We start from the raw sequence: 11,621 nt of genomic DNA, 5'->3' as shown, positions 1-11,621 counted from the left end.
GGGACCCTACCCAGAGAAGCAGTGATGCCTGAAATGGAGCCAGAGATGATGATGTGGAGCGATGGAGCAGCTGGAGACTCTAGACCCAGAGAGGGAGAGCAACTGTGTGCTGAAGACCTGGGGGGCACGGGGGAAGGATTGCATGGAGGGGATTGTAACCATGGCTATGAGACATATACGACAGAATGAATATAATTCACAATAAATTATTTAAGAAAAAAAAAAAAAAAGAAGGGAACCTAGATCCAGAGGGTGTTGAGGAAGGTAGAATCTCCACTGAGTAGTATCCTATCTGTCTAGGCGGAGCTGATAAAAGGAAATGCAGATAGGTGTCTTGTAATACAATAGTGAATAATTGTTATCAGAACTGATTGTCAGGGTTGTCAATGTAAAGGTAGATGTTTTTTAGCAAGGAGGGGAGTGATTAAATTTGCAGTCTAGGAGTGGAGGTCCCTGGGACCATCAAGGGAAAAGAATGGAGAGCGGAACCCTACCCAGAGAAGCTGTGATGCCAGAGATGGAGGCAGAGATGATGATGTGGAGAGATGGAGCAGCTGGGGACTTTAGATCCAGAGAAGGAGAGTGACTGTGTGCTGATGACCAGAAGGCAGGCTTGTAGTGTATACCCTTTGGTTGGTTGATGATGCATGGAGGGGATTGTAACCATGGCAATGAAATGATATACGATAGGATGGATGTAAGGCTAATGTTCTCCCATGTAAACTATCACATAATTCACAATAAAACATATATATAAAGTTGCTTATAAAAAAAAAAAAAAAGACAAAGCAGCCATATCAAACAAGCTACCACAGGTCAAATTTGAGACAATTTGAGCCTCTAAATCAATCGTGGTTCTAATAAAACAACTCACTGCACTAAATAAAAATCATGAGTCCATACTGATAAATATCTAAGTTTTACGTATCTCCTCACAAAATACAAAGATGAGTAAAAAATTATCCACACTCCAGTTATAATAAAATGCCTGTCCACATGAAATGATTCTGTCACACAAACAAATGATTATGTTGCAAATTTTTTGCAAAAAAGTCATGGTTCTGCCTATGAAATAATCCATGATAGACTTCTGTTTTGAAACGTTTGGGCAAGATGGGTACCAAAACAACTCATGGAAAAGCATAAACAGAAGTGTTGGGATATCTGCAAACAAAATTTGGACTAATACTCAAAAAAAGGTAAAAGATTCTTTAAAAAAAAAATTGTTACTGGTGATGAGACATGGATTCATCACTACCAGCCTGAGAGTAAATGGCAGAATATGGGTTGGAAACATCATTAATTACCAACCAAGAAAACATTCAAAAGTCAATAATCAGCTGGAAAATTGATGCTTCCAGTTTTCTGGAATTCACAAGGACCAGTATTTAAACACTATCAGGAAAAAGGTTCAACAATCAACAGTGCTCACTACAGTGAGGTACTCACTAAAGAGCTGAAGCTGAAAACTTCTGATTAAATACAGAGGACTGCTATCCAGGGCAGCTGTGATCTTGCATGAAAATACACATCTGCACCCTTCTGCTCACACAGTTGTCATTCTGAAAAAACTCCATTTTGAGGTGTTAAACATCCTCCCTCTATTCTTGATCTTGCTCCATCGGACTTTCAGGTGACCTGTTTGGTCACCTGAAAGCAGCTCTTCGAGATGGAAGATTCACCTCTGATGAAGAAGTGAATATAGTAGTGTATTTGCAGCTGGCAGCTCAGCCTAAAACATGTTTAAATAAGGGAATGTGAAACCTTGTTGACAGAAAAACTGTATTGAAAAGCAAGGGGATAATGTAAAAAAATGATGTAGTTGTCTTTTATAAAAGTTGTTTAAAATAAGTTCTACTGCCAGAGTGAGTATAAATTTTTATTCACCCTCATATACATTAATTACCAAGGAAATGAAGTATATAATGGAGAAGACTGGCACACACCACCTTAATCCTGATCAAAGTGAAAATCTTAGTAAAGGAATAAATCAAAATCATATGCCAACTGATGCTAAAATCACAGCATTGCCTCTGTGAAATTCCTGTCAAGGACGCATAACTTGAATCTTCTAATCATGAGGAAACATCAGGCAAACCCAAAATGAGGACATTCTACAAAAGAACTAGCCTGTAATCTACTATATTGAGAAACTATTCCATATTGAAAAGATTAAAGACACATGACAATTAAATGCAATGCATGGGTTGGGGGCTGAATCATTTTGCTCTGTGTATTATAAGGACATCTGAAGAAACGTGAATGGGGTCTGAGGATTACATGGCAATAATTGTTTTAATGTTAACGTCCTGATTTTCAGAAATGCCATATTGTGGTTATATACAAGAATGTCCTTACTAGTAGGAAAAACACATTAATGTATTTGGAGGTGTGCAACTAATGGAAGAAATGAGGAGGTGCAAGAGCTAAACAGAAAATTTCAAAGATCAGCTCAAAAAGATAAAGCCAATTATTACAACAAAATGTGCAAAGATCAGGAATCAGAAAACCAAAAAGGAAGAACACATTCAGCATTTCTCAAGCTGGGGGAACTGAAGAAAAAATTCAAGCCTCGACTATCATTATTGAAAGATTCTTTGGGCAAATTATTGAATGATGCAGAAAGCATCAAGAGAAGATGGAAGCAATACACAGAGTCACTGTACCAAAAGGAACTGGTTAATGTTCAACTGTTTCAAGAAGTAGCATATGATCAAGAGCCAGTGATACTTAGGGAGGAAGTCCAAGGTGCATTGAAGGAATTGGCAAAGAACAAGGCACCAGGAATTGATGGATTGAAAACTGAAATCTTTCAAGAAAGTGAGGCAGCACAGGAGGCACTCACTCAGCTATGCCAAGAAATTTGGAAGACAACTATCTGACCGACTGATTGGAAGAGGTCCATATTTGTGCCCATTCCAAAGAGAGGTGACCCAATGGAATGCGGAAATCATCAGATAATCTCTTTGATATCCTATGCGAGTAAAATTTCGCTAAAGGTAATACAGAAACACTACAATCATGCATTGACAGAGAATTTCCAGAGGGTCAAGCCGGATTCAGAAGGGGACATGAAATGAGGGATATCATTGCTGATGTCTGATGGAACTTGGCTAAAAGCAGAGAATATCAGAAAGATGTTTACCTGTGCTTTATTGATTACAAAAAGGCTTTCGATTGTGTGGATCATAACAAGATATGGACAACATTGTGAAGTATGAGTATTCCGGAGCACTTAATTGTGCTCATGAGGAGTCTATACCTGGACCAAGAGGCAGTTGTTCCAACAGAACATGGGAACATGTTCTAAAACATGTTTTAAAATTAAGAAAAGTGTGCAACAAGGTTGGATTCTTTCACCATACTTACTCAACTTGTCTGCTGAGCAAATAATCCGAGAAACTGGGTTATATGGAGAAAAACGTGGCATCAGGATTGGACAAAGACTCGTTAATGACCTCTGATATGCAGATAATACAACCTTGCTTGCTGAAAGTGAAGAGGACTTAAAACATTTACTGATGGATATCAAAGAACACAGCCTTCGGTATGGATTTCATCTCAAGGTAAAGAAAACAAACATCCTCACCACTGGACCAATAAACAATATTCTTATCAATGAAGAAAAGATTGAAATTGTCAAGGACTTCATTCTTCTTGGATCAACTATCAACATTCACAGAAGCAGCAGTCAAAAAATCAAACAACATATTCCATTAGGCAAATCTGCTGCACAAGATCTTTGTAAAGTGTTGAAGAGCAAAGATGTCAGCTTGAGGACTAAAGTGCACCTGACCCAAGCCATGGTATTTTCAATAACCTCATATTCATGCAACAGATGGACAGTGAATAAGGAAGACCTTAGAAGAATTGATGCCTTTGAGTTATGGTATTGGCGTAGAATATTGAAAGTGCTTTTCAATATTCAACAGATCCATTTTGGAAGAAGTGCAGCCGGAGTGCTCCTTAGAGGCCTAGATGGCCAAACTTCGTCTCTCATACTTTGGACATATTGTCAGGAAGGGCCAGTCACTGGAGAAGTATGGTATGGTGGAGGGGTGGAGGGTCAGAGAAAAAGAGGAAGACCCCCAGTGAGATGGATTGGCCAAGTGGCAGCATCGATGGCCTTAAGCATGGCAATAGTAGTGATGTTGGCCCAGGATTGGGCAGTGTTTAGTTCTGCTGTGCATAAGGTCACTATGGGTCATTATCAACTCGATGGCACCTAACAACAACAACAACTAATTCTCAAAAGATTCAGGAGGAAAGATTTTTGTATTTTTAAAAGAATAAAGTAAGTACCAAGAGAAACTTTAAACCTTTAAGTTTACTAAAGGTGGGGTCAAAATATTGTCAAGATCTGCACAATGGAATAAAAACATCCTGCTTCATTTACAAGGAGGAAGAGAAAGAAAAGCCCACCTGTTCCCTTGGCTGCATTTAGAGAATTATTATCAAACAGCCACTGTGATCAAACACCTACAAAAACAACTTCCCAACCAGTGTCTTCAAGACCCTGATATTAAGGGTAGGTGTTACAAGATAACTGTCCCTACAGTCCTTGAATGACTAGGGAAGGCTTGTTGTTATTAAGTACTGAGTTGTTTCAGACTCATAGCAATCCTGTATAAGATTTCCAAGGAGTGGCCGGTGGATTTGAACTACTGGCCTTGCAGTTAGCAGTCCAGTACTGATCCCACAGTGCCACACCAAGACTCCAGGGAAGACCTAGGCTATATTCCCAGGGCTCATTCATTTTAAGTATGTTATCTTTCTTATATAATTTTTTATTTGTGCCACACTGTGTAAAAGTTGATAAATATTGTCATTGAGCTGCAGGTGCATGAATGTTCAACATATTTCTCAACCCATCCCTCCAAAAATTAGAGAAATAATAACAAATTTACACTTGCCCAGTCATAATGGGCACTACTGTTGTACAGGAATACATACTATCATCTCAATAAAACACTGAAACAATGAACTTGTTTTTAAAACACAGTTTATGTACCTGTTGAATTAAAGAGGATTATATAAAAAGGCTCATCTGTTTCTGGGCTATCATCTTCATTGACAAATACAGATATACGCTGCTCTCTTTTTCCAACCTCAAACACAAGTGTTGCCCCTTTTTCAATAGGTAAAAAGTCTCCCTCTCTTGCAGTAGCTTTCCCATCCATGGTGGCATATTGTACAGTGCAGGCAACATCAGCAGATCCATTTCTGAGAACAGTAAAGGAAGCAGTTCCACCTTCCTGAACCCTCACTACACGAGGTTCTGAAATATTCATAAGAAAGGAACAGTGAGATTTTTCATATCATCTACATACTTCCAGATCATTGATGTCTACATTGTCTCCTGTTCTCTGTCCCAAGAAATGCTTTCCATTGATTCTTTGCTTGATAAAATCAGCTCTATGCCCAACTCTTTCATGGGGCTTCCTTTATTTCCAGTCAATGGCCTTCCTCTTCCCTTAAAGCTTACTTAATCCAGTCTTTAACACCCAATTTAGCAGTTAATTACATATCTTTGTAAACTCTGCCTGCTGTTTTATATCCCTTACTTACAAATTTAAAATTCCTTGAGAACAGGCCCAGATATATTTTATTTTTACCACAGCAGTTAGCATAAGGCTGAGCAAAAAACCAATTCATTAATTAGGTTAACTGAGTATTAATAATATGAATCAATTAAACTTAAGTGGTTTAAAGATCTCTGCAATGGTAAACTTGACCTATGTACAGCTCACAAAAAGTTTTACAAAGAATTAGACACCAATTAAATATCATAAATAAAAGAAAATTGCCTCAAATGGTTAAAGATAGTATTAAAGTAGAAAGAAAGAAACAAGAAAACCTTAATGATATATCCACTAGATATTAATTAAGATGACTGGCGACAAGTCACTAAGTATAATACCTAGGACTTGAACCAGCTAGAATGTGTGTGGAGATCATGGGAAAAAATACACTTTTCTGAATAAAAGAAAATAAACAGTTTAGAATTTAAAGGAAGGTGATAAAGCCTAATAAAATAGTACTTATTTTATTTTTACTTCAGAAGATCTCAGAAATATCTTAAAACTTAAAAAAAAAAAGAATCATCTAAACAAATCATGAAGTTATGTTGCAATACATATTGATTGCATTGTAAAATGGTTAAGTCGAAGGCATATAATCTTATCTTAAAATATATACTGGTATGAAAGATGCAAACTCACTCAAATAAGATAGAAATACAACCTGCAAAATAAATGGGGTCATCATTTCCACTAATCCTCAGAGTTGCAGTTGTTTTATTTCCTATTTTAGCTCCTCCAGTGGCATTAAGTAGGATAATAGTAAATTCTTCCATTTCCTCTGGAATCTTTTGGAAAATATGTTATATATGTTTAAAGTCAGGTCATTGTACATATAATTGAATTATATATTCCTAAATTATCTTTTATATTTAAAGTGCTTTGCTCAATGTCATTTCTGAGGCAGAGCCATTGTATATTCAATTAGGATTCAAATCAAAACTAAATTAAATATTTTAATATTGTTTATTCAAACAGTTTATTTCTATTAACAAGAAAACTTCATGCAAACAGAGATAGTTTGCCTTATATAAATGAAAAATAGAGATCTTCCAAGCTCCTATTAGTTCTCTAAGAAATCAGAAAATGTGAATTAAGTCAAGAAGTATTACTACTAGGTTTCCAGTTCATACATGCACAAATTTCTTCCAAATAAAGCATGTTTAAACAAGATGAGTTTCCCTATAGCTCTGGAGAATATATCCCCAAGTAGACATTGGTTATCTTTCCCTTTATCCATGTAGCGGGTCTTTTCCTCACTCTAAAACAAAAAAGTGCTGGGATTTTTTTTTTCTCTTAAAAAATATGGGGGAAGGAGGCAGGCTACCATAACTGCCCTAGGGCCATAACTGTCCTTTTCTTCAGAAAATCTCACTCTCCATTGTTGCTACATACTTTTACAATAGCATCTTCTTTCTCTTCATTTTCAATAAGAAGAAACACCATGTTGGATCCAGGATCCATCTGGCCCACTGTGCTGATTCTGAGACTGAACCACAGGATACCCGTGTAAAGTCTTGAAAGAGGGTGGTGACCTCATCTTCACAAGACCTATCTACTAGCACAGGGATCAACATTCCCCACAGCTTTGAATCACTGATATTTGACACATAAGCAGTGCCACTGACCTTTGTCACTTTTAAGAGGTAAAAATGCCTTCACAGAAACAAAAACATAGTATTTTTTCCTGCTTCTAGGCAGATATTTTAATACTTGAGTTCTTTATTACCAGTTATTCAATTATTTAATTAAAAAATAATGATTGTGCAGCTAAAACAAATAAAACAAAATACTATAAATGTAACATTTACCTCATCTGGTAGGGAATAAATGGTGACATTTTTTGAAAATTCCTGATGTCCAAAGAAAACAGTCCCATTGATGGGAACTACATCTTGTGTGAAGTCTGGACTAACCACCCATGATACACTAACATCACCAAAGTTGCCTCGATTTCTTATTACATCATAAACAGCTGTGAAATAAAAAATATATAATGTATATGAATATATATCAAACAATTCAAAAATGATGAGTAAGAAACTGTTGAAATAAAAAATAGTAATAAGACTTAAAACAAACAACCAAAAAAGGTCTATTGCTTGTTACTACAGACTCCAAAGTACATATAAACATGTATTAGTTAGTCTTCTTCTGCCAAAAACACAATAATTTAAAATATTATTAGCCTAATCCTCCCCAATAGGCCTGTTGATGCTGTTGTTAAGTGCCTTCAAGCCAGTTCCAACTCATTGTTATTGTTGTTGTTGGTAAGTGCCATCGAGTCGGGTCCGACCCATAGCGACCCTGTACAGGGTTTCCGAGGGTGTAAATCTTTACGGGAGTAGAAAGCCTCATCTTTCTCCCGCGGAGCGGCTGGTAGTTTCGAACCGCTGACCTTAAGGTTCGCAGCCCGATTCGTAACCACTACGCTACCAGAGCTCCTTATATCCCAACTCATAGTGACTCTAAATAGGGTTTCCGAGGTTATAAATCTTTATCAGCACAGAAAGCCTCATCTTTCTTCAACTCTGTAGATGATGTATGTTATCAAATAAAGTCAAAATTTTCTATCATAGTTTGGGGTTTTAAAAGTCATTTGCCACACAATTGGACATTGGCTACCCAAAAAGGGGGGTGGAGGGTCACGGGGGAAGGATTGCATGGAGGGGATGTAACCATGGCAATGAGATGATATACGATGGAATGAATGTAAAAGTAATATTCTCCCATGTAAACTATCCCATAATTCACAATAAATCATTTAAAAAAAAAGTCATTTGCCACATAAAGCAGATTGATAATCAATGAGATGCACATATCACAAAGTCCTCAAGGAGTATTGGTTATGCAGTGGGTTAAGCAATGACCTGCTAACCCCACAGTTGATGGTTCCAATCCACCAGTTGCATCATGGAAGAAACATGAGATTTGACTTCCGTAAAGATTTACAGTCTTGGAAACCCTAAGGAGTAGTTCTGCTCAATTCCCTTGGTCAGTCACTAGGAAAGGAATCACAAAGCTCTATAAAGGTATTTGCCAAGGAAAGGTGCACACTCAAAAGTCATTTTCTTACCTAGGTAGACACTGCTCTAGAAAGACAACACTTCTCATTTCTCACCATTTTAATAATTCTCCTGCAGTAACTTACAGTTTCTCTATTTGACTTGGCTCATTGTTTTGAGTTGCACTGCATATTGTGAATTGAAATCAAAATATAACTGGAGTCATCAAGAACATCACAGTACAGTGTAAGAAATACAAACAGCAACACAAAATATGGTTGGAGAGAAAAAAAAAGACAAATTCTGCACTGCAAATAATTTCTAAGACAGTTTTGGGCAACTGAAAATAGCTAGTTAATAAAATAGAAAAATAAAAAACACTTAAAAATTGATTTATTTCACCTTTGGTAAATATAGAATATAGGGAGCAGAATAAATTACCACTATAGATAATGTCTCCTTTGCTTTCATTTATAAGGACAATTAGGCCATCCGACACAAATTCTATAATCCCATGAGGATCATCATTTTTCAGAATTGTTATGTTGACAACCGTAGCACTTCCCAACTTGCTTTCCCATTCACCATGGCTGCTGAGGACCACCCAATAATGTTCATCCAACTAAATTAAGCATGTCAAATGAGGGAAAACATAGAGTTGAAATTTTTAGAGTAAATAAAACCTACATATTTACAAATATTCAATGTTTCAAAAATAGCCAATGCATTAAAAGGCAAATCAGATGATATCATTTAAAAATGTTTTGAACCTTCTTTCATCAATTAAAATAACAAATATAAATATGCATTATCCAAAAGGGACTAAATAAAACACTATGATATCCTAAAACTGTAAGAAGACTGAACCTTATCTAGACTGCCTAGTCAAAGTAATGCATAAATAAAATACAATAAATTTAAAACTAAACATACATTTGGTGTTTAAGCATAATGGAACTAACCTTGATTCCAGTAATATAAATCAAATCTATTTACTTTAAAAATAATTTTACAGCAACTTCTTCAGTTCAAAACCATATCAGTAAACTTTCAGTGAATAGAAATTACATGAAATAAGGGTAAACAACTAACAAGTTAAAAGAAGATGAAAACTAATCATACATCGAAAGTTTCCGATTGTTTGGTATTTATGTATTTAAGACAAATATACACCAATAAAATTTGAATGAATCTTGCTTTGTTTTTTGGCTTGTTTTCCCCTCAAACATAAGCACTACTCAATCTTTTATTGCCCACTTTCTCCTTGCTTGCCTCTTTGCAAATTTGAAAAATATATATATTCACAGTATGCTAGGTAATATCAATCTTCAGCAAAAGCACAAGGTAAATAAAAAATCTCATACCTCTGGTATCCCATCCAATCTTGTGAGCAAGGTGATTACTATCTCCCTCTCCCCAGGTTTAAATTCTAGTATTCCCATGTTTCCATAGAATTCATTGCTATCTCTTGGCTCTATTCGGTAGTGTAGAAACTGTTTCACAAGAGCTCCCCTGGATCGGATGATGTGGAGCTCTACAGATTCTCCTTCCTTAAAGGAAAACAAAAATTCACAAACATTTGTCGGCTTCTTAATGGTATTCTCCTGAATTTGTGAGCATGGGAGTCTGAATTTCTTTCATACTTACATTTATAACATAGGGTCCTCTAGAAGCAGGAGAAAATTCAAAAATTCCCCCAGGATCATCATTTTCCAAAATAATTAGATCCCGGCTAGTATATCCAGATTTCAGAACTTGATTTTCCAAATTGACCCTGGAGAAATCAGAAGGGGTAAAGGTTACTATATGACTACAGTTTTTCTTTTAAAACTTCCAGGTTTCTAATGTAATATTTACATTTCTAAATTGTGGAAAAGGAAATTACTAGGAATTAACATCATAATTGGATTTAAGTATATTAAGTATACTCACAACAGTTATAAGAGAACTTTTATTTACTTCTGTGTTCACTGAATTTTTTTTTTCTGAAACCATACACTGCATATGTATATCAATATTAGTAACCAACTGCTATAAATGTACTATATTTTATTTTTATGAAGTATCATAGTTTATAGATTTGTTTCCATAGAGTTGTTAGAAAATTATAATTTACTACGTAAGTTAGAAAACATATATTTAAAAATTATGTTTTAATTTTATATTCACTTGAATTTCTTTTAAAATCTAATTGCATAAAATGATACTAATGGTACATCTAGTATGCCAAACTAATAGAAAATGAACTTTGCATTGAGCCTATGATTCAGTTTTATAAATATTTTGTGTCCTTTACATTACTTTGGTTCACTACAACTTTAACCTCATGCAGTTTTTTTCTTTTTCCTTTTAAAATAATGAAAATGTAGGACATATGAGAAAAAAAAAAATCAATTGAGATGTATGGCATGTTATAACAATTCCTATACATCACTCAAAAGAACATATTAAAGCAATATGGTGTTTTATTATTTCTGGTTTTTATGCTCAGTGTGTAATTAGAATGATCAAAGGGGCTTGGACTGCAAGGCTCTGAGAGTTTAAAAGCTAGCAGGCTCTTTGAGAATTCTCAATCCTGCAAGCTGCTTTAAACCTTTCCAAATGTCACTTCCTATTGAACCAAAGAGCACTCATGATCAGATCTCAAAATCACAATGAAGCCATAATTAATATGTAAAAGCACAGCTTGCTTCCTATTAAATATATAATCTGAATTAATATCCTTTCATAGCTTTAGGAAATCTGACAAACAATATTAGTATATTAGTATGTCACAAAAGTGATAGCATAATAGGACAGTTATTTATAATGTTGTTATTAAAGTCATATGAGCTCATATGACTTCAATATTCCAATAAAACATATGAATATCAAGTATTCCTATGTTTCTTCAATATTAATATTTTCATTAATTGAAATTTCCTTTGTCCACACAAGCTAGAAGACAAGAAAAATTAATCCAAATATAAAATATAATAGACCATTCCGAGCATCAAACAGCTTTTTACTTTCTTAAATTATGTCACCCTATGCTAAA

At 35.3% G+C, this 11,621-nt stretch overlaps 1 protein-coding gene across 1 annotated transcript in view; it reads right to left on the bottom strand.

Moving 5' to 3' along the window:
* The window catches only part of GPR98 (G protein-coupled receptor 98), a 962,819-nt gene that overhangs the window by 903,202 nt on the left and 47,996 nt on the right, over nt 1-11,621 (bottom strand). Inside the window, 6 exon segments of the mRNA XM_006875701.1 lie at nt 5,012-5,278; nt 6,244-6,367; nt 7,391-7,554; nt 9,026-9,206; nt 9,949-10,134; nt 10,232-10,358. Coding sequence (XP_006875763.1) covers nt 5,012-5,278; nt 6,244-6,367; nt 7,391-7,554; nt 9,026-9,206; nt 9,949-10,134; nt 10,232-10,358 — 1,049 coding nt within the window.

This window comes from Chrysochloris asiatica, unplaced genomic scaffold (assembly GCF_000296735.1).
Source record: "Chrysochloris asiatica unplaced genomic scaffold, ChrAsi1.0 scaffold00336, whole genome shotgun sequence".
NCBI lineage: Eukaryota > Metazoa > Chordata > Mammalia > Afrosoricida > Chrysochloridae > Chrysochloris > Chrysochloris asiatica.
The sequence above is the reverse complement of the archived record's forward strand: the minus strand, read 5'-3'. Positions and strand labels throughout refer to the sequence as shown.